Below are 27,493 nucleotides of genomic sequence, written 5' to 3' on the forward strand. Positions count from 1 at the left end.
GTACCCGGAAATGGATATGATATCTGTTCTATGTTATATTCTGTATCATTCACCAATGTATACCAATGAAATGTAACCTAGCTACTCGGAATGCCTACTGCTTTATATTCAGATATATTGTTCGTGCGCCTAAAAGTATCGTCGGTGCGTTCGCGCCGTCCCATTCCGCCAGCTGAGCTGGTCACAGCCACCCCAGGTTATGGTCTCACCTCCACCAGGATGTCGCTAGTCGCTTTACTCCCCTCGACAGGCTATCTCCTGGCATATACCCTTCCCCTATTAATTATATCTGTAATATCGACATTTGCAGGCCCATTCCTCACGTTTGATCGGACACGAGCGTTTCGCCCTCGGCCCGATGCGGGATACACGGAAGATATGCCTGGGTCCTTCGGGTACAGCAGCAAGCATAAGAGGTTCAGGTTGAAGCTGGAAGGGGGGATTGGAGGGCTCATGGTCGGATACCTGTTTGGCTGTATGTCAAGCGAAATTCCCGACGGCAATAGTTACTGATTTGCTCTCGTAGTGCACGCAGCGACGTTCCTTGCGCTTCTCATACCGGCGACAAGCTCATCTGCGTCTCTATCCCACAAATCATTCGTCGCCGTATGGCTTCTGTCCGTGATCCCTACCACCTTCATTGCGGGCCGTTGGCGAATAGCTGCCATCCTATTCGGTGCTATCTCTGGGGGGTACGTGATAAGATGTCTGGAGGCGGCAGGATAAGCATTGACCACTCTTACTTTAGCGCGACGTTTGCCCTCTCTGTTTGCGTCATTATTCATCCGACCCTGCTCACACGCATCGTCTTCACCTCCGTCGTATTGCCCATTCTCACTGTCTTCTGCTTGCTCCCGATCCCGAAAACTCAGCGCTGCGTTATCCGGGTTGCGTACGCGTCCGTGGGAGCCTTTGGAACCGTACTTTCTGTCGCGCTCCTCGCCAATGTACCCGCTTGGGCGAACGTTTGGGAACGTTTATGGGTCAAGAATGATGTGGAGTGGGGCACGATACATGAGAAGGGGCTGAGTGCCGCCTGGTGCTTCTTGGTAGTGCTTGGCTTCGCCTGCGATTGCGTTTTACACCGCAAGTTCGGCGAGAATCCCGATCAGGTGCGCTGGCATTTAACCGCGTGCATCGCTCATGTTGACGATGGTTTGCAGACTTGGGACAGCTATCTGGCTGGATACGCCGCAAGCTTACCGAACGCGGCCGATCGAGCTGGGACGTTCAAGCCTCTTTCTTCGTACTGGAATAATTTCCTGCACAAAAACAATCCCATGGTCAAGGAGCCGAACGCGGAGGCGGTCGCTATGTACGCCGACACCAAGGCATTGCTCTCGACGCCACAAACTCCTATAAAGCTGTCGAAGCAGAAGTCCATGTCCCAACCGCCGCAGTTTCAAGCCACCCGACCCGGGTTTTTGCGGAAGAAGAGTACTCAGGCAGCGATGGAACGTCTTGTCACCCGCGCCAACGACGGGCGGCGACGCAAGGACCGCGGTGTCAAGTTCGGAGCGGATTACTCCAGTGAAAGCGACGACGACAGCGATCACGACTCTCCGAAAGTCCAGCGCCCGTGGCTGGGCACAAACGTCAGCGCGGTTGACTCTACAGCATCGGTCACGACGCTGGTTGAGGATGACGAGGATCTTTCTGTACCGAAACTGAACGTCGGCAAGGAAAAGGCGCGGATCAAGCGTAACCTTGGCAAGCCCGACGATCCCGCTCCCGAGTATTCCGATTTCGAGGAAGACATCGTTGAAGACAAGAACGCCGATCGAAAATCTCCGGAGTGGGAACCTGAATTTCTACGCAAGCATCGCGCCTCGATCGGCAAAGCACCTGTCCCGCGAGGCTTCACCCCCTCGGCGCCGTCTCATGAACCGACATCCTCCCAAGCCAACTCATCGTCTTCCCAATCCACGTCCACGCCTCTTCGCCCAGTCCCCGCGACACCATCGCTTATCAAGGCTATCGACCGTGTTGCCAAAGCGCAGGAGGCGGCCTACGGGCTTTCTATGTCCGATCATGCGCTGTCGTCTACGAATGTGTCGTCGGAGTTTAGCGGAATCATGATGCCCACCGCGAAACCTGGCACTGTTCGTCCTGGACTGCCCGCGCACAAGAGTTCTGATGCGCCGTTGGAGGCAGGCATGCCACGACCGGCGGCTATCCCTGACTCTGACACGAACAAAGGGCACCGGTGGCAAAATTTCTGGAGGGAGGTGAAGGAGAAAGCTGCGGAGCACTGATGTGGCGCCCGACCGTACGGACTTGCTTTACGACTTTATGACTCACGAGTTGACACGATGTACGCGATTTCATGATGCTATTTATCTCACCTATTATTCTTGCCTTCCATTGTGACACTAGTGTTCTCCATAGTGCCAACATTTGTACGCTGAACGAATTCTATATCGATATGTTTCACTATCATGACGCATGGAGCACATGAAGCACGACTTTTTGGGCGTTACACTGAATTACAGCCTCGGTCGACTTCTGTTGTGTCAAACTGGTCTTCGACAGATTAATCCCCCCAGCTTCCAAACGCTATAGGTAGTCGCGTCGCGTCGCGCGCGAACATCCGACGTTCTCCTTTACACCCATCTCAACGTACGTGCATTATGCATAGTCTTCCTCGACGGCTGCTAGAACCGGAAGTGTCCAGTACCTCGTTCAACCTCATTTAACTACCCCTTGGTCTATCAGCCTCCGCTCCGTATGGGATATACACCCTAACCCATAACCCTTGGACCCACTCCGAGATCATTGTTACTCCCGACCATGATACCCAGGGTCAAGGGTCCTCTTAAGTGGCATCACTCCGCACATTCTCTACCATCGTTCTCCATATGACCAATTGATCCGATGGGCAAACCCCATATAATATGAGCACTAAACAGGGGGAACATTTGTCCAGTGCGTTATATCTGGTCCTCCCCGGAGCATCCATGTCGTCCAGAGCGCCGTCAGAGCAGACTCCCCTGCTCTCAGAGGTAGCCAGCTCTGCTGCTACCTCACTTGAGGATGCCGATGGTCCCCCGGCGACTACACCGTTGCCGAAAGGCCAAGTCGCTTTGCTCACATTCACGAGACTGGCCGACCCCCTGGCGTTTGCTATTCTATTTCCATTCATCAATTCCATGGTATTGAGGACGGGACAAATAGCGGTGGAGGAAGTCGGATATTATGTGGGCGCGATCGAGAGTCTCTTCGCGTTAGTCCAGATGATCTTCCGTGAGCGTCACTTTGATTTCATCTGGCTGCATGCTAACGATGAGATAGTCATGCCATGGGGCTGGGCGTCAGACAGATATGGTCGCAAGCCCGTTTTATTGGTCTCTTTACTCGGCACAGTTCTGTCCACAATTCTGTTTGGCTTTTCGACGCACCTATGGCAGATGTTCGCTGCACGAGCAATCAGCGGTCTCTTCGGTGGGAATGCCGTGGTAGTCCGGACTGTAAGCTCCGTGAATGATCATTTACGACACCTAACACTCACCCTCGATTGCTACTAGCTTTTCGCCGAAATGTCTGATAGTACAAACCAAGCGCGCGCCTTCGGTTTCTTCGCATTCGCTTCGAACATTGGTCTCATGCTCGGTAAGATTACCAGCAGTGCCGTGCAACTGTCCGCTCACTCGTGTTCGGTTACAGGCCCTCTGATCGGGGGTACATTTGCTGAACCGGAGACACAGTTTCCTCGTACATTCGGCCGGATTCCTCTCCTACGGAAGTATCCATACGCGCTGCCCTGCATTATCACCGGTGCATATGCGTTGCTCGCTTTCGCACTCAATGTAATCTTCCTTCGCGAGCCTGGACGTCGAGAGAACGAGGGTGTGCCGAAGGAGCAGCGCAAACCCTCGGTCCGCGCCGTGCTCACCCCGCCTGTGTTGAAGGCCCTCCTCGTCTTCAGTGCAACCACGATCCTTGGAATAGCGTATAGTGAGTTTTCCCTCTCGTTTGTTTCCGTCCCGCTGACCGTCAATGATCGTACAAAGTGGCGCTTTTGCCTCTTTGGCTTTTCACACCCGTCGACCTAGGCGGGCTGTCCTTCTCACCATCAGGGATCTCTGTCATTTTTGCCTCTATCGGCTTTTCACAGTCGGTCTGGTTGCTTGTTGTGATGCCGCCGCTGGAGAGGTCCCTCGGCACTTATCGTCTTCTCCGATCGTGCTTTACGGTACGTATCCCTATGCATGATACGTAGAGCCAGCAGCTTACGGCCTTGATATCAGTACTGGCCATTAGGCTTCCTCATGCCCATACTTGCCAATCAATTCGCGAAAAGGAATAACTCGGCCGGTGTATACCTCATTACCAGCGTTATGTCCACACTCGGCGTTGGGACCGCGATGGCATTTAGTAAGTGCCCGTGCTGAATCCATCTCGTAATCGCTCACTGATGTACGATACTCTCAGCATGCCTGCAGCTGATCATTAACAACGTTTCGCCGCGAGCTCACTTGGGCACGATCAACGGCATCGCTTTGACCGTCAATAGTGCCTGGCGCACTGTAGGACCCACAGCTATCACATCCACGTTTGCTTTTAGTGTGGAACATAACGTCCTTGGCCGGTAAGCCCAACAACGTCACTACTGATCGGCACGGCGGCGCTAATCCGTAGTGCCTCAGGTACTTGGCTTGGACGATCCTCGCTATCTGGGCGGTCGTGGTGTATTTTTTGAGTGCCCTTGCGCCTAAACAGGATGTACGCATGGCGGACGTCGTCGCACCCCCCACCACAGACGAAGAAGCGGCGGGTACTACGGGAACAGTCACAACCCAAGATGACCAACAGTAACGTGGAATCTCATGACGTACATACAAAAAATCGTCTACACTTACATACAAAACATCGTTCGACTGCATAACATATCCGTATATATTATCTATGTTGAAGGAGCGTGAGGCTGCAGCAGGTGTTCCCGCTCACCACTCTTCGCTCCGACCCAGCCCTCCACGATCTCTCGAGGGACCATTGGCAAATTTTCCCTTGGCTTTGCTCTTCCTCCCGCCAAGCTCCTTGTACATTTCCCGCATCTCGACCTTGCTCGGCCGTGACTCGTCCTCTTGTTGCCATCGTTCTTGGTTACGTTCACTGGGTGTTTGATAGCCAGAGCGCGCTCCAGAGCCAGATGGGGTGTAGTAGCCAGGTGTTGGGGGTTCACGAGTGGAAGTTGTCTTTATGTACGTTGTGCGCTAGAGGGGGCATATAAGGACGCGCGATTGTGGCAAGGACACTGCAACCTACCCAGTTCTGCTTAGATTCCCGCTTCGTCCACTTACCCGGGGGTAAGCTTTCGTCATGGAAGTTTTCCTTGCGATAATGCTGAAACCACACTGTAGTATATCCCGCTTAGCAGCGGTGGTGCATATGATGGCGATGACGCTTACCGTAGTTAAGCGTCTGGCTCTTGTTCCAACGCTTGCAAACCCTGGAGCAACGTGCGAGGTCACCTATGTTTAGGCGACCAAATATGCGCTGAGATATCTCAGTCGGAAAAGCGCGGAGGGGGTCGCTTGAACGCGGGGCCAGTCGCGGTGATGTAGGGAGCTGGGAAGCTCTTGTGGGTGATTGTGCCCTAGACGGAGCTCGAGAACCTGTCCTGGGTGTTCCAGGTGCAGTTTGCTGCAGTTTTAACGTAGTTAGTGGATGATCGACAAGCGCATGGGGAGTATCGCTTACTACGTTGACCCATTCATCGTCGTCAGAATCATGTGCGCGGTCTTCGACGTTGGATCGAAGGACGCCCTGCAGGAGACTCATGTTGTGGTGGTAAGGAGGTTGCAAAATAATTGAATTTAATCCTCGGTGAAGTATATATGAGCGGCAGGGAAAGAGTCAGGTAGTTCACAGTTGAGGAGTCAGAGTGGATCTCTCCGGGCCTGCCAGGCGCTACGAGATCCGGTGATGTCATCAGAGCTTATAAGTAGGCGTGAGAATGCGCACGTGGTAAACCCCTAAACTCAGCGCGAAACGCGACGCGACGACCAGGATTTTAGCTGCGCGTTTTCAAGGTCCCATATCGCGACCGACCATGTCTCTCCAACTATTGACACCGGATCAGTTTGAAGCGTTTCCATACCAGCCACCGTATCCGAATCAGCAAGAGCTAATGAAGCATCTCTACTCAGTGCTTGAACACCGGCGACACACGATTGTCGAGAGCCGTACGTCGACTGTGTACTTCGCTCTCAACTGTACTAACTCATGGGGCTACCTAGCAACGGGTACCGTGAGTATTTTCATGCACCAGGATGATCCACGAAGTAACGAACACCGTCAGGGGAAAACACTCGTTCTTCTATGCGCCACGTTATCTTGGCTCCTGGACGATCGCGATCGGGCGCGTCAAGGGCAGCTTGAATCTCTCAAAATTTGCAACAGCCAAGGTAATACCTCCGGAACACTTCCTTCAAACGCTAAACAGTGATTGTGTAGACCCGGACTGGATCGTGGAGCAAACAATCGAGAGACGCCGAAAAGAGCTCGAAGCCGATGACGAAGCATACGAGGCTCGTCTCGCCGAGCTGCGCCAGAATGAGGCTGCTCGTACATCTGCCTTGAACAGTCTACGTGCCCGGAAGCGGCTTGTAAGTCGGTGGTAGTCGTTCACCTTGCTACTGCCATTGACCAACCAGTAGAAAGCATCCGAGTCTTCTGATAACGTTGTGGACGTTGATGAACAGGACTTCTTGCCAGAAGACGACGAGGAGTCCTCACCCGACGGTCTGAATATCAGTCCCGCCGTGAGAGCGTTGATGAACAAGTGAGCAAGGGCCGCACGACCCGGACTTCATCGACTGATGCTGCAACGAAAGACTTTCCGGTGGAACAGCTTCAGCGATTCCAGAAGCTCCACCGACGTGCACGAAGGTCTACTACGCATCTCGGACTCATTCCCAGCTTTCCCAGATCATCCCTGAACTACGCAAACTCAAGCTTCGACCGGCTTCGAATCAGCGAAACGATCGTCCAAGATCTCATCACCCAATATCTACCACCGACGCTACAAGCAAAAGAAAGTCGAGCGAAGACGAACCCGAAAACGAGGAGCTTGTCACTCACGTCAGATCACTATCCTTGGGATCCAGAAAACAGCTATGTATATATGACGAACTGCGTTCCAAAACAACAGACATAGATGAAGCTTGTCGAACCTTGTTGTCCGGTAATACGAGTTGTGCTGCGGTAGACCTTGGCTGATGCAGACATATAGAGAAAGGAGATAAGCGTTGTCCGTACCTGCCGGCTATAGACGACAATACACGTATACCCAAGCTGCGGGACATTATACTGGTACAGACAGCATTTCGGTTGCCCTGGGAGAGTGTCGCTTACGGTTTGTGATATCACCATAGTCATCGCCCATGGACATCGAAGATCTAGCAAACGCCGGACGAAGACATGAAACATGCCCATATTTTGGCTCACGTTCGGCCATTCCTCAGTCGCAGGTAACCGCTTTCGCAGAAGACTCGATGCGAAGGAACTCACCATTCAGTTGGTTCTGCTTCCCTACAACCTCCTGCTTCACCGATCGGCACGCGAAGCCCTTGGAATCGACCTGAAAGACCAAGTTGTTGTCATTGACGAGGCCCACAGTGAGCATCTTGATATGTCGCCACGTGCCCTGACGGACAGCTAATGATCATCAGATCTTATTCCGACGCTATTGTCGCTCTCATCTGTACAAGTGGCTGAGCATACGATCCGTTTGTCTCTGAGCCAGCTTGCTGCATATGTCTCTCGCTTTCGCTCTCGATTAGCCTCAAAGCACCTTGTCTGCCTAAAGCGTCTTGTCTCATTCCTCAAAGCGATGTATGGGGTGGTCAACGAATTTGCTACCACAGGAGCGAAGGAGCCGCAGGGCCCTCTTTCTAAACCAGAGGTCATGACGGTTCATGAATTCGTTTCACGATTAGGGCGGAAAGTTGATGGTCGGTGTCGCGATGAATGACAATTCCAGTGGCTCATTAGCTCTGGTAGGAATCAATCTCCTAGAAGTGGAAGAATATCTTCGAAGGAGCAAGGTACACTGCAGCCTGATACATGGAATTCACATCCTAACGGAAGCCCCCTCCCCCAGATCGCTAGGAAGATCAGCAGTTACTCTGATGCCGTTGTGGAGAAGCAAGGACGTCAGTCGCCCTCGTTTTTCACTCCCATGGATTTGCTGAATCCCCGTCGATATGAACAGCGAAGCGATCAAACGCGGGTGCTCCCACCCCGTTACATGTGGTAGAGTCACTGATAGTCGCTTTAACGTCTCCTAACGAAGGTAAAGTCCTTCAATCTGTTGTTAGAATGCAGCTCACAGCGCCTGCTCGAAGACGGCCGCGTTTCGTTGTCGAGGGTCCACGAAGCGGGACACGATACGGTGGTGGTTCGCTACCAACAACTCAACCCTTCCACGCATTTTAAAGAAGTCGTTGATACTGCTCGCACCGTGATCTTAGCGGGAGGCACCATGTCTCCGGTACGAAAGATATCCTATTCGATCTGCTTCAGCATAATGATCAATCCTTCCTTACTTAGATGTCGGACTACGTAACGCAGCTGTTCCCCCAGATTAAATCCGATAATTTGATGCTTCGAACGTACGGCCATATTGTACCGGCGTCAGTGAGTCGCGATTCGAACTCACCATGGAGATCCGTACTGATAAGTCCTAGAACATCCAGACAGTGGTCGTGAGCAAGGGTCCTCGCGGAAATGACTTTGAATTCAAGTTCGCGAGCCGGCGCGACCCCTTGGCTGTGAGATGAACATCATTCTATGCTCGTCCTTTTCTCAGTCGTCAGCGCGTGTCCAGATCGCTGAGCTAGGCCAAGCACTTTCGAATCTCATTAACATTACTCCTGGCGGAATGGTGATTTTCTTCCCGTCATATGCCTTTCTGGACTCTGCCAAAGCAAGCTGGCGTGAAAGCGGTTTGTTGGCAAAGTGGACGACGAAGAAGAAGGTGCAGACCGACGTGTTTTCTCAAGTGTGCAATCACTGAAGTAGCCTTATAGGTGCACTACGAGCCGCAGTCTGCGTCTGAGGTTGAGACTGTCCTGCGCGACTATGCTTCCGATATTTCTCGCATTGTAGGTGTTGTCCCACCCAAACCGAGAATGAGCCTCACACTCAGAAAGGATCCGTCGACATCGAAGAAACAGGGAGCTATACTGCTCGCTGTGGTCGGCGCTAAGCTCAGTGAAGGGTACGTCATCAATATGCAGCACACGACTTGCTATAGTTACACCACCATGCAGACTCAATTTTGCTGATGATCTCGCGCGATGCGTTGTGATTGTTGGATTGCCCTTCGCCAACCTCGACTCGCCGGAGCTGAAAGAGCGCATGAAGTACGTCAACTCACTAGAGACCGCCAATGGAGGGAAAGCCTCTGGAGCCAAAGATGCGGCCCATGAGTTGTATGAAAACATGTGCATGAACGCAGTGAACCAGAGCATTGGTGCGGTAGTCACTCTCATCGAAGCGAAGTCGGGCTGACTTCCTCATTCTTGCTGACCGCAGGTCGGGCAATCCGCCATCGGGCTGACTGGGCCTCCATCGTCCTTCTAGACAGGAGATACAGCTCGCCCAGGATTCGAAGCAAGCTTCCCAAGTGGCTCGGAGACAGCACTGTCGTCCCGCAAACGTTCGGCCAGGTCATCAAGGAGATGTCGTTGTTCTACCGAAACAAGCGTAACGATTGAAGTTGAGAGGAAGAGTGATCCTTCCTTTCGTAGTTGACACATTTCCTAGTCGAAAAGAGTTCCTACATATGATCATTTCCACGCAAGCGCAACTACATATACGTGACGGAATAATGTACAGAGTGAACATAACATACATGTGAAACGCAGCGACGAATAAACCTATTGATAGCTGGCCCGGGAAGTGGATGAAATGAAACGATTTCACGAAATGCTCCCAGCTCCGCTGTCTTTGTACCATTTCCGTAGCCATTGCTCTGCAGTTGCATACTCCTCCCGAACCCTCACTAATAGAGGCTGGATGAACTTCAGCGCTGTTTCGGGAGAGATAACCGCCTGAGTCTCATCATCCCTCAACTGCCCATAGTGCTGTATCTTTGCACATGTCGCACTGACACGCGCTACCCCAAGCGCTGCGGAAGATCCTTTCAGGAAGTGTCCCAGCGACGACAGCCGCTTTAGGTCTTTCTTCGCGCTGAGCAACCATATGAGCCGCAATGATGGATCACGAATGGCATACAACGGACAAAGCTTGGTCCATATCGCCGAATGTCAGGGCGGCCTGGGTGAAGAACGCCGAGACCATCCCTTTGGAAAACTCATGATCATCCTCATCGTCCAGTTCAAGGACTTGCTGGAATACTTCGAGGTCGACAGGGCCTGCCACAGGCACTGGCTTGAGACGCGATGCAGGTAGCAGATGCGTATATATGAACAGCTCGTATCAGGAACGTATGATCATATCGTGCATACCTGACTCGGCACCCTATGGACACTCCTTACGGAGGCGGTGCTCGCGGTCCGCGAGGGTGGGGCAGGTCGCACATTGCTCGCCTTGCTGGCTGAGGGCACAGCCTTCTCTGCAGCAGGAGCGACGGAGCGGCCTGGCATCAGCGCTGCGTTCGGGCAGATTATAGCGATCCGCGGGCGACCCGCGAGTTTAAGTATCATATCGGGAATCGCGGACCGCGCGTGACGTGCTCTCTGTCCTAGAATAGCAAAAGTTCGAACTTCGGAGAAAACAAGGGGGCGATCTAGACCATACATAGCCTTTAGGCGCGCGACCAAGATGATGAGGGGATACCCACACACACCTCGGGAGAAGTCGACGAGCGTGGGCGCAGAGCTGCATTGGCTGTTTGCACTCACGCTCTCACCGACGTTCACCCCCGCCATCTCGGCAAGCTTTCAAGATCGAATACGGCACGGGCTTAAGGTGTAAACGCCGTTGTTACATCCCACATGGTCACTTGTCTGAACCGTTTGCCGGACCCGCAGGGTGCCTGGCTTAATTACACGATCTTGTCTGCCCGGAACTGTGTGATATCATCAGGTGTGTATCCCAGCTCAGTGAGAACCTGCATCAGACGGGCGCGATCACTTAGTCGGAGTTTGGTGGTGGCATGGGTAACACGTTCTCACCTCTTCAGTGTGCTCGGAGAGCCAAGGAGGCGGTCTGCGCACGTCCATGCGTTTCCCGTTGTACATGACAGGAGGAGCAACCAATTTAATCTTGCCTGTAGTAGGTAATTGACGCGATTAGCGAAGATGGTGGTATCACGGCGCGGTAAGCTTACCGGCTCGAGGATGCTATCGATAGTCACGATGAAGGTCAGCTCGCGTTCGACTGCAGACAGAAATCGAATACCTCGACCTCCACAACGATGTCGCGAGCTTTAGCCTGTGGATGAGCGAAGGTTTCGGCGATGTCATTGATGGGTCCAAATGGGACACCCCCTCCCTCGAAGCGCTTGAGCCAGTAATCACTGCGCATGAAAGATGTTCAGACGAGCTATAGCTTGGAATTGGGGTATCTCTCACCGGTCGTGTTCCATGAGCGCTTCTGTAACGGCCTGAATGACTTCGGCGCGATGATCCACTCGTTTCGCGTTTGTGGTAAACCGAGGATCCGAAGCTAGGTCGGGTCGACCGATCATATTGGCAAGCAGGGCGAACTGGAAGGTTATTAGCGCGTGGTATAAGTATTGGACACCTGAGACAAGGCTCGACTGGCCTGTTTGTCGTTGGCAGCGCCAATCATGATGAAGCCATCTTTGCAAGGAAGGACTTGGTAAGGTACGATGCTCGGATGGGAAGTGCCGTTCCTTTTATGCACGAGCCCGCCGATGAGATAATTGGAAGCGATGTTCACCAACCCGGCTATCTACGGAGCAACGTCAGGAAAAGTCCAGTCCTCCAGGTACAGTGCGTCAGCTTACCTGCGACTCGAAAAGATTGCAATCTATGTGGACTCCTTGGCCAGTCTGTTGACGAGATATGAGGGCGGCCATGATGGCGCCGTGCGCGTAAAGACCAGTGGCGATATCGGTTGCCGCGACACCGACTTTGCATGGAGGACCATCGGGCTCTCCTGTGCTACAGGTGCGTAGGCAAGGGAATGCCGGTCATCATGCACGACAGGAAACATACATGTGCATCAACCCGGCTTCGGCCTCAATGATAACGTCGTATCCAGGGGCTAACTACTCAGCATGCCTCACTCACACTCGAACGAGCGTATTTACCGGTCGCATACGGTCCGGTCTGCCCGTAGCCTGTTGAAGATTCATTATCTAGTCATATCAACCGAAGGCTTTGAAGTTGGCACACCGGTCACGCTGGCGTAGATCAGCCTAGGATTGATCTTTTTGCACTGGTCCCAGCCAAGACCCATTTTTTTCAGTCGACCAGTGACAAAGTTCTCCACCAAGACGTCTGCGCTTGCGATGAGCTTATGCATGATCTCAAGGCCCTGGGGGGTCTTGAAGTTGCACGTCATGGACCGCTTGTTCCTGTTCACCGACAGGAAGTAGGCAGATTCGGCAGGCAAGTGCGCTGATTCGGGTGGTGCATTCGGGGCTATTGGGGCCGAGGCGGGAACCCAGGAACCTATTGAAGGATGAGAGTAGTGGATGGGGATAGATCGACATACGGACGTGTATCATCTCCCCGGGACACTTCTTCAACCTTGATCACGTCGGCACCGAGGTCTGCTAGGAGCATCGTCGCCGTTGGGGCGGCCAGAACGCGTGTCATGTCGACGATCTTGATTCCTCGTAGGGGTGGAGGCATGGAGCCGTCGCCGGGAGAGTCATCAAACGCTGCCTGGCGCTGGTAGGGCGCGGATTGCAAGCAGCCCCATGCTGACCTGGCCTTTGGACGACCGAGTGTTCGAGGCAGCAAACGCGTTCTAGCGAGCATTCCGATGACCGATATAAGTCCTGGTCAGCCGGGTCAGCACGCGAGCACCATCGTAGACATACTCAGCAACACCGTCCCAACCTTGGCTTCAATCCGACCAATGGGCCAGTTGCTCTAACTCGACCCTCGGACGATTGGACGGAGCCGGGGCCAGAATTTACACCGGCTCAGCCATTCGGCGGTCCGGCGATCGGGTGCTGCCGGTGGTTGCGGACGACGCGCCTTCCCGCATGAACGCCGTCATCATCCTCTCTCTTACTTAACCTCCAGCGTCGTTCACGACCTCCTCGTCGCAGTCGACGCCCACCATGCTTCGTCAATCTCTTCGACGCCTGCCTGGCGCAGCGAAGAGCGCCGAGCACATCGCCCGTGTCGTACCGTCCAGCGTTCGCCACCTGGCGACTCCATCAGCCGAGCCGCCCTCCCCGAACGACCCGTTTGCGAATGGAACGAATACGTACTACGTTGAAGAGATGTACAAGCACTGGAAACAGGATCCGAAGTCCGTTCACGCATCATGGGATGTATATTTTTCCGGCATGGACAAGGGCCTTCCAAGCTACCAGGCTTTCCAGCCTCCTCCGATCATCTCCAATGCCCCTGTGGGCACCCCGAGCCTCCAACCTTTGGGTGGTGCCGAACTAGATGATCATCTGAAGGTAAGCAAGGCGTATCGGCTCTCTGTTTCAGTCTCTAAATTCTCCATCAGGTTCAACTCCTCGTTCGGGCATATCAAGTTCGTGGCCACCATGTCGCAGACCTCGACCCTCTCGGCATTCTCGACGCTGATCTTGCCAACGTCAAACCGCCGGAACTCGAACTTAGCCGGTACGGCTTCACCGACCGCGATCTCGACAAGCAGATCACGCTCGGCCCTGGCATTCTCCCCAACTTCGCGACTGATGACCGCAAGACGATGACCATTCGTGAAATTATCCAAACACTCAAGCGTCTTTACTGTAAGTACCAGCTCAACCCCGCGTCACCCGACCGTCCGACTAATGCCTTCTTAGGCGGTGCTGTGGGTTGGCAGTACATTCACATCCCGGACAAGGAAGAGTGCGATTGGATACGTGAACGCGTGGAAATCCCGAAGCCATGGAATTACACCGTCGACGAGAAGCGCATGATCTTAGACCGTCTCATCTGGTCCGAGTCTTTCGAGAAGTTCGTCGCCAGCAAGTTCCCGAACGAGAAACGTTTCGGACTCGAGGGTTGCGAGGCTCTTTGCCCGGGTATGAAGGCGCTCATTGATCGCTCCGTCGAACACGGCGTAAAGCACATCACCATCGGCATGCCGCATCGTGGTCGTCTCAACGTCCTCGCCAACGTCATTCGGAAACCCATCGAGGCCATCCTCAACGAGTTCACCGGTACCGCCGACCCTGACGACTGGCCAGCTGGTGATGTCAAATACCATCTGGGCGCCAACTACGTGCGGCCAACGCCATCAGGAAAGCAGGTCTCGCTCTCCCTCGTCGCCAATCCGTCGCACTTGGAAGCGGAGGATCCTCTTGTCCTCGGCAAGACCCGCGCGCTGCAGCACTTCGAGAACGACGAGTCCACTCACACAACAGCCATGGGCGTTCTCTTGCACGGTGATGCCGCTTTCGCTGGCCAGGGTATCGTATATGAGACCATGGGCTTCCACAATCTTCCCCACTACGGCACGGGAGGAACAATCCACCTCATCGTCAACAACCAGATCGGGTTCACCACCGATCCTCGCTTTGCCCGCTCGACGCCTTACCCTTCCGATATCGCGAAGAGCATCGACGCCCCCATTTTCCACGTCAACGGTGACAACGTCGAGGCTGTCAACTTCGTCTGCCAGCTCGCCGCGGACTACCGCGCGAAATGGAAGAAGGATGTCGTCGTCGACATCGTGTGCTACCGTCGCTACGGTCACAACGAGACGGATCAACCCTCATTCACCCAGCCCCGGATGTACAAGGCGATTCAAAAGCAGCCGACCCCTCTCACCAAGTACACCAAGTTCCTCATTGAACGAGGCACCTTCACGGAGAAGGATATCGCTGACCACAAGAACTGGGTGTGGGGCATGCTCGAGAACGCTGCCAAAGCGGCTAAGGACTACGTCCCGACCAGCAAGGAGTGGCTATCCACCTCTTGGCAGGGATTCCCGTCACCGAAGCAGCTTGCGGAGGAAGTGCTGCCGCAACGACCCACTGGTACAGACGAGAGCACTCTGAAGCGCGTAGGCTCTGCCTTGGGCTCATTCCCCGAGGGCTTCACTGTCCACAAAAACCTTGCTCGTATCCTCTCCGGCCGTGCCAAGGCTGTCGAGCAAGGCGAGGGTATCGATTGGTCGACCGCTGAGGCGTTGGCCTTCGGTTCGCTTGTTTTGCAAAATGTCCACGTGCGCGTCTCCGGCCAAGATGTCGAACGTGGAACGTTCTCCCAGCGCCATGCCGTTATCCACGACCAGGAGAATGAGCAGCAATATGTCCCCTTGAACAACTTGGGCTCCAACCAGGCTCGCTTCGTCATTTGCAACTCGTCCCTCTCCGAGTACGGGTGCCTCGGCTTCGAGCTCGGGTACTCCCTGGTTAACCCCAGCTCACTGACCATTTGGGAAGCGCAGTTTGGTGACTTCGCCAATAACGCGCAGTGCATCATCGACCAGTTCATCGCCTCTGGAGAACGGAAGTGGCTGCAGCGCACTGGCCTCGTAATGAGCCTGCCGCACGGCTACGACGGCCAAGGTCCCGAGCACTCGAGTGGAAGGATCGAGCGTTTCCTCCAGCTCTGCGACGACCATCCCCATATCTTCCCCTCTCCCGAGAAGCTCGAACGCCAACACCAGGATTGCAACATGCAGGTTGTCTACCCCACGTAAGCCTCTCCGGTTCATCCGTCAAATCACCTGCTGATGCCGTCATGTCCAGAACACCGGCGAACTACGTGAGTATTCCGGAGAGTGCGCGCGTGTTTCGATACTGATATGATTCACCAGTTCCACGTCCTTCGTCGCCAAGTGAATCGCGACTTCCGCAAACCCGTAAGTGCAACCGCGTGTGCGCTGTAGCAAGGAAGTTCACTGCTCCTCTCAGCTCATCGTGTTCTTCTCGAAATCGTTGCTGCGTCACCCGCTCGTCAAATCCAACCTCTCCGAGCTTTCGGGTGAAACGCACTTCGAACGGTACCTCCCAGAGCCCCACCCTGAGGCTTTGGCACCACCAGAGGAAATCCGTCGCCATATCTTGTGCACTGGTATGCTGATCGTATACCGGAATGAATTGTTCGCCGCTCACGCCCTATCTTAGGCCAGGTCTACTATCATTTGCTGAAGGAACGCGATGAACGTGGCATCAAGGACATTGCTATCAGCAGGGTGGAGCAAATTTCGCCGTTCCCTTACGATCTCGTACGTCCTTTGGGTCAAAGGCGGTTAGGCGGTTGCTAATCCATGTTTGGGCAGTTAACTCCCCACCTGGACAAGTACCCGAACGCTGAACTGCTCTGGTGCCAGGTATGTGATTGCATTTTCATTATGAGGCCCCTTGCTGACCTCGCGTGCAGGAGGAACCATTAAACAACGGCGCTTGGACATACGTAGGGCCTCGCATCCAGACCGCAGCGAACGAGACCGAGCACCACAAGGGCAAGTACCCCTCGTACGCCGGACGTCCTCCTACCAGCTCCGTCGCCACCGGTAGCAAGGTTCGTTTGATCTTTTGCAGTATACGATGGCAATGAAATGACTGACGTGCTTTGCCAGGCCCAGCACAAGAAGGAGATCGAGGATTTCACCAATGCGGCGTTGAATTGACCTTTCCGAGGCTTGCATATGGGTTGAAGGGTTCGATGTCGCTGTTTAAACGTACAATACAACACCAGTAACCGAGCTGCGCCGTATGACATTCAAATCTGTGGTATAATGACTTCAACCTCTATGATGTCCTTGCAGAGCTTGTATGTGCACAATAATGTTTGCGGAGTCCCCAGAAACATACAAGGTAGATGGATAGGTACGGATCAGTTCGATTACGCAACGATACTAGGATATGGTAGAATGTTTCTTGAGTGCCTCACGACGTGGTGGTGGCGAAGACGTTCGAGGGGGCTGCAATGGTTCCAAGACGGATTTGTCCTGAAACCGTAGTAAACCGTATAATGACGCAATTTGGTCACCCTTCTGCTCAAGGATATCGATGACTTCGCGGAGATGCTGGGCAAGCATATTTCGCTTGGCTGAATTGGAGGCAGCGTCCATGATGGCGTATTGCTCCGCTAATTCGATGTAGATGCTGCATGCGGGTCTTCAGTACGAGAGGAGGATGTAAAAAATCAGTGGACTGACCCTTTATAATGCGTGAAGTCATCTTCCAGCTCCCTGAGGACACGCGCAAGCACTGTCTGAGGAGGATGCGCTGAGGAAGGCTCGGAGCTGGCGGCATGATAGCGGCTGCCTTGATAATCAAACTTCCTACTTTTGAGCCAGATAGGCAGATCGCCATCCGTGGTCTGCGCTTTGTTAGGGCGATTACACACGGTGCAGGTCTTTGCGTCGTGCTCTGGGGCGGACAAGAACATCTGCTCGACTCGTGAACCTCGAATTTCTGGGTAAGCTGCCGATGATTGGGGTTCCACGCCCTGGCACTGGCTTGGCCGAGACAATCCAGCTTGCCTAGACGCATGCGCAGGGGTCGGAGCAGCAGGACGGGGGACAGGAGACGGCGAACCGATACGAGGAGACGCAGCAGGCGATCTACGGGTGGTTGTGTCCCGATGGCTTGACACGGATGTATTTGGGCTGCCCCTTCGGGATGTGCAGGCGGATCCACCCCTAGACACTGAACGTTCGGCACGTTCGGAGCGTCTTGAACTGATTTCTCCGGAGATCTGCTCAAGCTCTTCCGAGTTGAGGTAAGGACGGCTGACAACTGGATTTGACTCTGATGCCATAGTGGCCGCATCAGTCCGTGACGTCTTGTCCGCGATGTGAGGCAGCTGTATTGACGGCGACGGCGAGGGAGTGGCGATTGACATGGACATGGAGGCTGTGTCCTCCTCCTCCTCCTCCTTGTTGGAAACATCATGTTCCGGTCGATACGACGTGTCGACCTCGACCACGCCAGGGTCCTCGCTTTTTGCATCAAGCGCATCAAAGCCCTCGGATATATCACCGTCATCGGAGCCGCTCTCGCTGTCGATCCCGTCGCGTCGCCGCTCTCTCAGACCCTCCTCGACAACGTTTCTCAGCACCTCGACTTCACCACTCAGTCGTTCGACCTCCATCTTGAGCAACTCTACGTCACCCAGCTGCATCTTCATGGCCCGTCGGTCGCGAATGTCTGCTTCTTGTGCAAGCCGTAGCTCGGTAAGAAGATGCTGATGAGACGCCAGCTCGGAAGTCAACCGAGCGAGGTGGGTTCGGAGCGTTGAGGTTAAGGCTTCCAACGCTGAGGAAACGTGTCAAATGCTGTGTGTGGACCTTCCATGGCGAAGAGATTCACCTTTTTTCTCCTCGACTACCTCTCGATATCTAGCATCCCCAAAGGCATCTTCGTCCATCGCCATTCTAACATGCTTACCCTTTTGCTGGCCGGGCTCTGGCCTGATTGGGTCCATCTCCCTCGCGGTGCGTCGTTGCCTGTGCTGCTCATGGTCCATGCCCTGATCCGCTTTCTCCCTTTCAAGCACCCTCGTGCGTTCCTTTGCCACCTCACCTTTACAACGATCCAGCTCCAGCTCCAGCTCTCTAACGCGGCGTCTTGATATGCCATTCTCCTGTTCGAGTCGGGAGAGTTTAGCTTGTACATGATTAAGACTCGCGATGAGTCGCGCTAGAAGGAAGAAATCTGTCAGCCGAGCCATCGGTGTCAGATCGTAAATCTACCTTGTTCCTCATTTGGCTTGTCATGAGGATACGGCTTGTAGGTATGGGTGGGCCTGGCAGGTGTGGCAACCGCGCTCGTTAGACCAGTCACATCGGGCAACTGGATCGGCCGCGACTGAAACCCGGATGCCTCTGCGGAGGCGTTGGGAATGTGCAGCTTCGTTCTCTCGTGCGTACGGCCATCCTTTAAGCGAGGGAGTTGATTTTCCTGGAGCTCATCAAGAGTGTCAGGTTGCAACAGCGCCCGCTTATCCTCTGGAGAGTCCCTGCGTGGCTTCTTCCTACTGGGGCGACGTTCGGCGGTGCTCTGCACCGGAGCTGCAGTGCTCGATGCATCTCCTATATCCCGCGCAAGCCCGCGGGCCATGCTCGTGAACAGTGATCGTCCTGCTGACGATCCTGGCGTAGGAGGTTGTACCTGCACTTCCGGGGCTCGCCAGTCGTGAGACGGTACGTCGGAAGCGACAGATTGCTTGCCATGCCCATGAGAGCTTTTTGCCGCGCCGAGTTTCTCTTTCGGCTTGGAAGTAGGATCAGGTTCAAGGTAGGATAGGGAGGGCGGGGATGGCGGATGTATCGACGATTGGAGATGCGGCATTGATGGGATAGGGGCGTGGGTTTTGTGCTGGTCTGGCGGTACTTCAGAGTGTTTACTAGTATGCGTGGCCTCATGCCTCAATCGCGAGGGAACCCTCGCCTCCAGCTTGGGAGAGTACATTCCCGGATTGTTCCGCGGTCGCTTGGGCGAGAAATCAACACGCTTTAGGGCATCGGACAACTTCGGTCTAGGGCTATTTCGCCCAGACGAGGATGAGGATGAGGACTCGCCGGAGGATAATGGTGATCGGACAGGGGATATGTTGGCGACGGCGGGAATGAACATAGCAGATTGTTCTTCGGAAAATTTGGGTGACCGCAGTGCAGCAAGGGAGGGAGGTGTCGCAAGACCAGCGCGACCTGAAGCAAGCACCTGGTCAAGTTCCGCGGTGTCGTCTACTACCAGTGGGTCGAACGTGATGGTAGAGGGGTGCTGGAGAGCTACGCGTCAAGCATATGGCGTGCGACGATGGAAAGATCAACGCACCGGGTATTTACGCGATGAAACATCTTCCAAAACACTGAACCTGGTGTTCGTCCCGGCGATGATCCCGTCAAGCGGTCGCTCGGGGTCATATTCTGCACCACTCATGCTGATATCTCTGCGACGAGCCCCTGGTCCATTTAGGCCCGCAGTAAGGGTGACCACGCTGGCGTGGTGGGCCGCCGTGGACATTGTTTCGCCGCCAGTGTAAACCCGGACAGCGGGATCATCATCCAGCGAACGATAGCTCCAGCGGTGAGCTAGGCTCGGACCGTCAGAGTCTTCCGCTCGATACTCTATGCTGGTGAATTGGTCCGCGATGCCCCTGGAATGGTCAAGGTGCCTGGGATACTCGACGTCGGATGCATCGGAGAGGTGAAGGTCGCTAAGGGCTACGCTTTGGAGATTATGCTCGAGCAGGATCCGGTGTTTCTCTTGCTCGTCGCCATGAATGCTGAGCTCGAGTGAGTGACTGGTGCGGTGCCGTCCCATCACGGCTAGTCGAAAATGCAAGGGAGAGAGGTGTCGCGGGGAGAAGTGATAGACTAAGGACGGCTACGACCGGTCACGCAAAGACAAACCAGGTCACATTTCAACGTCGCGTCCCGTCACGTGAATCGTCCGAATGCGACGCTCGCTGCGACAACGATGCGTCACATATTATTGCGAAATACGCCTATATAAATGGAGAACAACCCCTCAGAGATAACGGAGTAAACAACTGTCCTCTACTAGCGGATCATCTACGCCTTGTGTCGCTTTCTACTCCCTGCACCATCCTCGTCCGCTCGCTTGCTTTTCAGGCCCAACGTGCGCATGTGCTCCTTCCTCTTCTCCTTCTCCTTCTCCTCCCTTTTGGCCTCCTCCTTCGCCTCCTTCCTCTTGTGCTCAGCCTTCCGTTCGTCCTGCTTCTGTCTCCGCCGTGCTACTTGGTCTTTGCGCAGCGCGCGAACCTGTTGCAGTAGCGCAATGGCCTTTTTCTCCTCCGGCTCGAGGACAACTGCACGCTTTTGCAGATATGTCTGCTTGCCTTGCGGCTTTTGGATCTTGGGTTTGGACGCATACGGAAGAGCAGCCTGAAGCTTCTTGGGAACTTTCAAGGTGTTGAAACGGCGCTCCGGACGCAGAACTGGCTTGTAGGTGGAGTTCAGGTTGGCAGGCGTCTTGAGGCCTTCCTCGCGTCGAATCTGTCCGGTAAGGCGCATGCCTGTCCATTGGCTCTTATCCGCAAGCAGGAGTGACGTCACGGGGTTGTAGAATTTTCGTGGCTGAATCGAATACCATGCCCGGAGAAATATCAAATCTGTGAACCATCAGCGAGAGTTGGGCTACCGGATAGCTAGACTCACCGCTCATGAGCACCTTGTCCTCGAAAGTCGCTCTGAAGCATCCTTCCGGCTTAGGCAACGCCTTCTTGATCTGACCTCGAATGCCGGAGACTGTTCGAATGTTCGCACCCTCGAATTTGGCAACCTCCAGTGCGCTGTTGAACATATCTTTCACGAAGGCGGTATTTTTGAAAATCTTATAAGGGACGCCCGTAAGCTTCACTTTCTTGACAATCTTGACGGAACGGTCTATATCAAGCACGACGCCGGTCGCCGCAACTCGGAAGGCGGCGGTGTCGTTACTCAAGGTATTGAATGCGCAGAAGCCAGTGTTGGGTAGAGCGACCGGTCCATAGAACGTTGCGTAACAATGCATATGCTCCGGCGTATACTTGAGCATCCGCATGCGAATGGAGTGGTCGTCCAAAGCGTAGATGGGCACGGTTTGGAACCTGCGCCAACCTAGCGAGAGGATGATGGGATCGTTTGTCTTGAGGGTCTTCGCGTGCCATCGATGCCTCTTGATCCTGACCTGCACAAAGCCGAATCGTTCCTCGGCAGGGAGTAGCCCACCGACGATGACGGGAACCAAGGGGTCGAAGTTCTCGACCAATTCGCAGGGTACATCCCGGATCTCGAGACGCACGTAGCTTCCGGGCCTGTAGCCTTCGACCATCGCACGCGATTGCGCATCGAGACCTCTGAACTCGTCGATGTTGAGGCGCTGCTGCTGGGCCATCTCCTCCTTAGCCTCGTCGTAGAAATCCATCTTCGACGCTTCCGGGTCATCGTACTGCTCGTCGAACTTGCGCTTGAGTGCCTCCTTCTTCGCGGCCAAAGCCTGGACGCGATCGGTAGTAGCTGGGGAGGCCAGAGGTGGCCGACCGTCCCCGTTCACAGCCTCGAGATCCTCAAAATCGCCAGCCTCCAGGTCCTCGTAGTTCTCCTTGCCTGTGTTGACATCCCCGTCTGCAGTCCCGCTTCCACCGGTGATAAACAGATGTCGTATGGAATCCAATACACCCTCGTCCTCCCATGCCTGTAGTCGGTCCTCATCCGGTTGTTCCTTTGTCATATCCGCGCCTTCATCGTGTTCGACGTCCTTTGGGACGGTGAAGAAATCATCCTCGTCCTCCGGTGAGCCGGCCTCCGCGGCTAGGCGGTCTCGATGGAGAATTTGCACAGGCGTGAGGGTGGTACTGTAGATAAGTTTGGTCCAGTCCTTGGCCGCCTTCCGGGATTGCTCCTCAAATGCCTCCTGGGCCTTCTTGGCAAGGTTCGACTTCCACTGAGGAATCGTCTCTTCACGTTGAAGGTCACCATCGACTTCTATCCCAGATGACAACGATGGTCGTTGCGCGTTGTAGTCGTCCGCAGACACGCCGATGACACGATCGGCGCTACCGTCATCGTCGTCCAGCTCCGAATCCGTATCGGCAAAGATGGCGCCAGGTTTTTCGGAATATGCCTTGGGGTCCACTGGTACTCGCCGACCTGATCTCTGCAGGGTGCGCCCGGGAGCTTGGATCTTTTCCTCGTCCTCATCCTCGTCGACATGTACGTCCATTTTCAAGTCATCCTCATAACCCATTTCATCTTCGCTATCCGGATGATCATCGTCAAAGGCTTGGTCATCCGAACTCGCCACGGACCCATCTTCGTACACTTCGCTCTCGGTCTCTTCAGCTCCCTCGTCACTGGTCCGCCCTAGTCCCAGGTGGATGGGTTTTGACGAAGACCCAAGCAGCCTGACCCTCTGACTGGCAACCGCATCCTCCAAGGTTGCGCTCATATCCTGCAAGTCCATCACCATCTGCTCACCCTCTCCTCTCATCTCACCCTGCTGGCCCGCCTCCCTGCTCCGCGTAAAGTTCCCCGGAACGTTGATCCACACGGCGTCCTTATCGTACAGCATGCCTCCAACGTCGCTCATCGGTGCGTGTACAATCAACTTTTTCTTCTCGCTCAGCTTCCGCCTCTTCTCCTGATCGGGGTCCATGCTAGGCAAGGGGCAGGGATCACCAAGAATGGACGCCGAATATACGGATAAATCTCCAGCTCCCGGGATGTGAACCATCTGCCCACCCTTGAGGTTCGTGCCACGCAGGTAGCCGTAAAGCGTGATCCGCCTGTCGCACTTGCCGCCACTAGACCTGATTTCTTCTCTGGGCGTCAGGTCCTCCATGCGGTCGACGAGGAGATAAGGATGTTGGTTGCGGAAGACTAGAGGACGGAATTTCATCACACTGATGAACCGGGACAGATTAAGGATTTCGGCGTCGGGGTAACGCCCATTGAGGACACCCGAGAGGTAGAATAGCTTTGCCCCTTGGTAAATCTCCGTCCAAAACCGTTTCTTCAATGCCTTCTTGGTGGCTTTTAGGATGGCGGATTTCTTGATGAGATCAAGGTGGGTGAGAATGCCGATGACTTTCGGAAAACCGTGTGATTGAAGGATGTTTAGAAATTCGAACGTTTCCTGAAAACGTACTCGGCAGGAATTCCTGACCCAATGAGAAGCAGACGTACCATCTCAAAGCCGAATGAACCGTCTATCATCAAGAGAACCAAGTCTGCAACCTTTCCAATATCAATCATTGAGTTCAGGTCGTTGTTGCACTCGATGAAGGTGAGCCTGCGTTTCTTGCCGCTGACGACTGTGATTGGACCTTTGATCTCATTCAATGTTTGCTTCGTATACCGCCGTACGAGAGATTTCACTAGGGTCGATTTGCCTACGCCAGGGGGTCCCACTACAGCGACAATAACAGGGGGAGGTTGATCCTGAGGGGTACGATCGACAAGTGGTACATGCAGGCGACTTTGGTCACGCTCAGCGTTCCGTCTTCCTTGTTTTTCGGCTCTTCTACCAGACCTAGGAGCGAACGCCTACGGAGGCTAAGAAGCTAGAAGAAGTTGTTTTTTTAGGACTCACCTTCTCGTTGAAACCCTGGTTCTTCTCTTTCTTTGCCTTTTTCTCGGCCTTGGAACCCGACTGGGCTGGCCTATGGGCCTTGTGTGATTGATCCATGGCTTGGGCGACGATGGCTTGCGAGCCGATCCCTAGGCTTAGGCTATGCCTGCGGAGAATTTGACTTGATCGCGTTTCTGAGGCAAAGCGAGGTACGAGCGGTGGCGTGAGAAAACAGTCTATGGCGGGGCGGACGACGCCGAGCGCGAGGTTTAGGCGCTACGGTACACGGCCTGACTCAGCAGAATCACCCGCCTTTGCGACTCTGGCCGGATCATGCGCGTGGGAGAATCAGGTGGGGCTGTCTCGGGGATGACTCCGGTGGCTCCCCAGTACCGCGCAATCGTGATCGTGCAGCCATCTCCACCATACTCTTTCTTGCCGCACTGTATATAATCAACATGGCTCGCAATAACATACAGACCGCCAAGTATAAGGCCATCGCACGAAAGAAGTCATTCATCATCCGGCTCACAGCAGCCTGTGCATCGGCTGCTCTGTTGTACGCCCGGCATCGGCTTGTTTGTGAGCCTTGGCACAATTCAATCCTCACCGGACAGAAGTGGGTAGAGGAACTCCTAGATGGTCATTATGCTCGGATGCATGCGGTGCTCGGGATGCACAAGCATGTGTTCCTCAAACTTGGTACCGAGTTGGAGGAACATGTTGGGTTCACCCGATCCAAGCATGTCTCTTCTCAAGAATCACTTGCAATATTTCTCTATCAGGCCGTAACAAATGATACTACTCGTGTTACTGCAGAGAGGTTTTAGAGAAGTGGAGATACGATATCACGGTACGCCTCTAATTGTGAACCAGTGATCCACAGCTGATACCATCCCGGCAGGCATTTTCACCGTGTCCTCCGTACCATCACATCTCCACGTTTCCTTCAGGCATACATGCGTCCTCCATCCAGAGGCACCCCTGTTTCTCGCAAGGTACTCGACAATCCCAAGTTCAATCCTTGGTTTCGTGATGCACTTGGTGCAATTGATGGAGGCCATATAGAAGAGCTACCATCGGCGGAGGAGAAACCGCGATACCGGGACAAAAATGGACAGATTTCGCAGAGTATCCTTGCCTGCTGTGATTTCGAGGGGTTATACCAGTATATACTTGCAGGCTGGGAAGGAAGTGCCTCCAACGGTCAAGTTTTCAACTCTGCGCGTGCTACGTCCCTTGCAATTCCTCCAGGCCGCTACTATATTGGTGATGCGGGCTATGCAGCATGCAATTCAGTATTAGTACCATATCGTGGCTCACGATACCATTTGAGGGAGTGGGGAATAGCTGGAGAAAGGTCAGCAGGCATCGTACAATTTCATGTCTACAAATATTTATGCCATAGAATAGACCAAAGAACAAGAAGGAGCTATTTAACCTACGCCATGCGCAGCTTTGGAACATCATAGAACGTACATTTGGTGTCACCAAACGGAAGTTCAAGATATTCCGACAAGCAACTGGCTACGGTCCTGCCGTCCATAGCCGGATCATTGTTGCAATTGCGGTACTACATAACTTCATCCGAGTCCATGACCCCGATAATGCCCTCGAGCTCAACGAAGGATTCTCGGAGGAGAACCAAGCAGATGATGACTCTTTGCAACCCAATGTAGCTCATCTTGCATACCAGATTACTCGGGAGGAAACAAGGAGGGCAGAAGCGTTCCGAGATCACATTGCACAAGAAATGTGGGAGGCATATTGTATTGAGACAGAGAGGAGGCGCCAACGTAGACGCTGATTGATGTTATTTATCTATGACAAACATGCTATCTCTAATTCCAACCAAATCTTCCGCGCACCGAGTCGATCTGAAGGAAACCGAGGGTACTCGTCAGCAAGGTCTGTCCTGCTAAAAATCTTCGTTGCCATGGCATAGTCACGTTCCGATAACTCCTTTCTCTCTGCCTCCACAAACACGGACCATGCTTGCTTCCTACGCATTGGCGACACGGCGAGGGTACTGGCAGAGTTGCAATTGTCACGTCCAATAACGGTAACAAGATCGCGGATTGAGTTCGACATGTCCTGAAGCGCAGCTGCCCCTGAGACACGTCCCCTGTGTTTACCGTTGTTCGATTCGTGTGTCCTCGCCATAGATCTCGCCCACTTCGGAGTATGCTAGTGATTGTTGTTGTTAGCGTAGATCTAGGAATAGGTAGACAACATACCTGAGCTTCCGCAGACACGTCATCATGGTTGCTATCCTTGTCGTTGTCCTTTGTAGCCGTAGTTGATGTTGAGTAATGCCGCACTCGTTTGTGTCGTGGATGAACCGCGCTCTCTTGGGACGGAGAGCGTTCGCAATCCAGAGAACTGGGTGACTCCGATATGCCAACGGTGGTTGTCCAACTACTCACATCAAGCTGGGACAGGCCTTCTTCCATCGTGCTTGCAGATTCGCCATCAAATTGTGACTGCGTTGACACAGATTCCACATTGTGATCAACGGACATGTTCAAAAATGCATGTTCGCCCGTTGCGGTGACTGAGTCGACGAGCATGGCCATCTCGTTGAATAACGGGAAGGGCTTTTCCCGGAATTTACGTGCCCAATCACGAGTCTAGGGTAAAATAAGTATGAAAACCTTCCGGAGATGTAACATACGTACCTCTATGATCGTGTCCCAGACCTGATCTTCCGCAACTACCCTCTTGCGTACTGAGTCCCAACCCATCCCTGTGAGTGACAATAGCTCTCGAACATGCCTATAGTCCATTTTCAACTGTTGCATATCAGTCATAGTTCATCCCAATGAGACAAAATACGTACACGGCGGAAACGGCTTTGACACTGCTCCGGTGACTTGGGCTTGCCGCCAGCGTCAGCGATGGTCTTACTGGCTGCTTTCCAAGCCTCAGCCTTCCAGCCGGAGTCTGCCTGCCATCCTTGTCGCTGAGACTCGAGGAGGGAATTAACTAGTTCAGCATCATTGGAGGAAGTCCACTGGCATTGTCAGCCTTGCAGCTTTGTCCCTCCTCCGCTCTCAGATTCACATTCTGCGCTGTTCTTGGGCATAAACTAGCCTGGTTGTTTCCAGAAGTAGGTATGTCCTGAGTTGAAGGGAAAACAGCAGTATCCAGAGATTGAAGAGACGTGGCGTGCAGCGCACACCGCGTCGACGTGCACTGAACAGATTACCTGATCTTGTGTTTTGGCCGGATCATGCTCTTACTAAAGAAGGAAATTTGAGTCGCAAAGGCAGGTGATTTTGCTGAGTCACCCCTGTACCGTACAGCACCTTAGAGTTCTCCCCCACGCTCCAAGCTGCCGAGCCCCTTCGGTCCCTGAATTTTCTGTTCATCAATCTGGAATCC

General features: G+C 53.8%; 10 protein-coding genes across 10 annotated transcripts; 5 read left to right on the plus strand and 5 right to left on the minus strand.

The window, feature by feature from the left end:
* Positions 1-207: 207 nt before the first annotated feature.
* Positions 208-2,414, plus strand: PUNSTDRAFT_81513 (uncharacterized protein). The gene is made up of 4 exons (XM_007379850.1): positions 208-475; positions 527-692; positions 749-1,112; positions 1,164-2,414. Exons 1-4 carry the CDS (start codon positions 220-222, stop codon positions 2,253-2,255), a joined length of 1,878 nt encoding a protein of 625 aa, XP_007379912.1. The 5' UTR covers positions 208-219; the 3' UTR covers positions 2,256-2,414.
* A 543-nt stretch (positions 2,415-2,957) lies between these two features.
* On the plus strand, positions 2,958-4,815 carry PUNSTDRAFT_97016 (MFS general substrate transporter; the record flags this gene model as incomplete). The annotated part of the gene is made up of 8 exons (XM_007379851.1): positions 2,958-3,243; positions 3,292-3,467; positions 3,525-3,609; positions 3,664-3,954; positions 4,011-4,192; positions 4,248-4,374; positions 4,432-4,588; positions 4,647-4,815. The coding sequence occupies 8 exons, from the start codon at positions 2,958-2,960 to the stop codon at positions 4,813-4,815; spliced, it is 1,473 nt and encodes a 490-aa protein (XP_007379913.1).
* Positions 4,816-4,861: 46 nt separating this feature from the next.
* Positions 4,862-5,827, minus strand: PUNSTDRAFT_49601 (uncharacterized protein). Its single transcript, XM_007379852.1, has 4 exons — positions 5,701-5,827; positions 5,409-5,643; positions 5,266-5,354; positions 4,862-5,213 (listed from the first exon to the last, which is right to left on the minus strand). Exons 1-4 carry the CDS (start codon positions 5,779-5,781, stop codon positions 4,944-4,946), a joined length of 675 nt encoding a protein of 224 aa, XP_007379914.1. The 5' UTR covers positions 5,782-5,827; the 3' UTR covers positions 4,862-4,943.
* A 225-nt stretch (positions 5,828-6,052) lies between these two features.
* PUNSTDRAFT_118229 (DNA repair helicase) lies at positions 6,053-9,722 on the plus strand (the record flags this gene model as incomplete). Its single annotated transcript, XM_007379853.1, has 20 exons — positions 6,053-6,196; positions 6,302-6,407; positions 6,457-6,608; positions 6,660-6,784; positions 6,837-7,186; positions 7,235-7,314; positions 7,377-7,472; positions 7,520-7,619; positions 7,674-7,955; positions 8,005-8,048; positions 8,105-8,156; positions 8,216-8,296; positions 8,349-8,494; positions 8,554-8,640; positions 8,691-8,774; positions 8,831-8,980; positions 9,033-9,107; positions 9,156-9,223; positions 9,276-9,478; positions 9,541-9,722. 20 exons carry the CDS (start codon positions 6,053-6,055, stop codon positions 9,720-9,722), a joined length of 2,607 nt encoding a protein of 868 aa, XP_007379915.1.
* Positions 9,723-9,926: 204 nt separating this feature from the next.
* PUNSTDRAFT_130603 (histidine-phosphotransfer domain HPT domain-containing protein) lies at positions 9,927-10,613 on the minus strand (the record flags this gene model as incomplete). Its single annotated transcript, XM_007379854.1, has 3 exons — positions 9,927-10,197; positions 10,250-10,398; positions 10,476-10,613. 3 exons carry the CDS (start codon positions 10,611-10,613, stop codon positions 9,927-9,929), a joined length of 558 nt encoding a protein of 185 aa, XP_007379916.1.
* Positions 10,614-11,014: 401 nt separating this feature from the next.
* PUNSTDRAFT_130604 (CAIB/BAIF family enzyme) lies at positions 11,015-12,794 on the minus strand (the record flags this gene model as incomplete). The annotated part of the gene is made up of 11 exons (XM_007379855.1): positions 11,015-11,080; positions 11,145-11,239; positions 11,300-11,312; positions 11,371-11,488; positions 11,544-11,677; positions 11,716-11,886; positions 11,942-12,098; positions 12,153-12,201; positions 12,248-12,277; positions 12,333-12,611; positions 12,659-12,794. 11 exons carry the CDS (start codon positions 12,792-12,794, stop codon positions 11,015-11,017), a joined length of 1,248 nt encoding a protein of 415 aa, XP_007379917.1.
* A 437-nt stretch (positions 12,795-13,231) lies between these two features.
* PUNSTDRAFT_41999 (2-oxoglutarate dehydrogenase complex E1 component mitochondrial precursor) lies at positions 13,232-16,716 on the plus strand (the record flags this gene model as incomplete). Its single annotated transcript, XM_007379856.1, has 10 exons — positions 13,232-13,582; positions 13,633-13,882; positions 13,937-15,779; positions 15,833-15,848; positions 15,901-15,945; positions 15,998-16,157; positions 16,211-16,311; positions 16,366-16,416; positions 16,467-16,607; positions 16,666-16,716. The coding sequence occupies 10 exons, from the start codon at positions 13,232-13,234 to the stop codon at positions 16,714-16,716; spliced, it is 3,009 nt and encodes a 1,002-aa protein (XP_007379918.1).
* A 228-nt stretch (positions 16,717-16,944) lies between these two features.
* On the minus strand, positions 16,945-20,359 carry PUNSTDRAFT_130606 (uncharacterized protein; the record flags this gene model as incomplete). The annotated part of the gene is made up of 5 exons (XM_007379857.1): positions 16,945-17,194; positions 17,248-18,349; positions 18,404-18,733; positions 18,787-19,816; positions 19,871-20,359. 5 exons carry the CDS (start codon positions 20,357-20,359, stop codon positions 16,945-16,947), a joined length of 3,201 nt encoding a protein of 1,066 aa, XP_007379919.1.
* Positions 20,360-20,532: 173 nt separating this feature from the next.
* Positions 20,533-24,297, minus strand: PUNSTDRAFT_97034 (GTP binding protein). Its single transcript, XM_007379858.1, has 4 exons — positions 24,131-24,297; positions 23,725-24,084; positions 21,217-23,674; positions 20,533-21,170 (listed from the first exon to the last, which is right to left on the minus strand). Exons 1-4 carry the CDS (start codon positions 24,224-24,226, stop codon positions 20,611-20,613), a joined length of 3,474 nt encoding a protein of 1,157 aa, XP_007379920.1. The 5' UTR covers positions 24,227-24,297; the 3' UTR covers positions 20,533-20,610.
* A 396-nt stretch (positions 24,298-24,693) lies between these two features.
* Positions 24,694-24,891, plus strand: PUNSTDRAFT_29434 (uncharacterized protein; the record flags this gene model as incomplete). The annotated part of the gene is made up of 1 exon (XM_007379859.1): positions 24,694-24,891. A coding segment is annotated over one exon (198 nt), but the record flags the coding sequence as incomplete, so codon positions are not given.
* Between the last annotated feature and the right edge of the window lie 2,602 nt (positions 24,892-27,493).

The sequence above is a fragment of the Punctularia strigosozonata genome, assembly GCF_000264995.1.
Source record: "Punctularia strigosozonata HHB-11173 SS5 unplaced genomic scaffold PUNSTscaffold_2, whole genome shotgun sequence".
Classification (NCBI taxonomy): domain Eukaryota; kingdom Fungi; phylum Basidiomycota; class Agaricomycetes; order Corticiales; family Punctulariaceae; genus Punctularia; species Punctularia strigosozonata.

Coding starts and splice junctions, on each gene's coding strand:
- PUNSTDRAFT_81513 (XM_007379850.1), top strand. CDS start 220: ATGTCGCTAGTCGCTTTACTCCCCTCGACAGGCTATCTCCTGGCATAT. Junction 476..526: donor GGTCGGATACCTGTTTGGCT/GTATGTCAAGCG, acceptor TTGCTCTCGTAG/TGCACGCAGCGACGTTCCTT. Junction 693..748: donor TTCGGTGCTATCTCTGGGGG/GTACGTGATAAG, acceptor CTCTTACTTTAG/CGCGACGTTTGCCCTCTCTG.
- PUNSTDRAFT_49601 (XM_007379852.1), bottom strand. CDS start 5,781: ATGAGTCTCCTGCAGGGCGTCCTTCGATCCAACGTCGAAGACCGCGCA. Junction 5,355..5,408: donor GAGCCAGACGCTTAACTACG/GTAAGCGTCATC, acceptor GATATACTACAG/TGTGGTTTCAGCATTATCGC. Junction 5,214..5,265: donor GGGAATCTAAGCAGAACTGG/GTAGGTTGCAGT, acceptor TGCCCCCTCTAG/CGCACAACGTACATAAAGAC.
- PUNSTDRAFT_97034 (XM_007379858.1), bottom strand. CDS start 24,226: ATGGATCAATCACACAAGGCCCATAGGCCAGCCCAGTCGGGTTCCAAG. Junction 24,085..24,130: donor ACCAGGGTTTCAACGAGAAG/GTGAGTCCTAAA, acceptor TAGCCTCCGTAG/GCGTTCGCTCCTAGGTCTGG. Junction 23,675..23,724: donor GTTCATTCGGCTTTGAGATG/GTACGTCTGCTT, acceptor GTACGTTTTCAG/GAAACGTTCGAATTTCTAAA.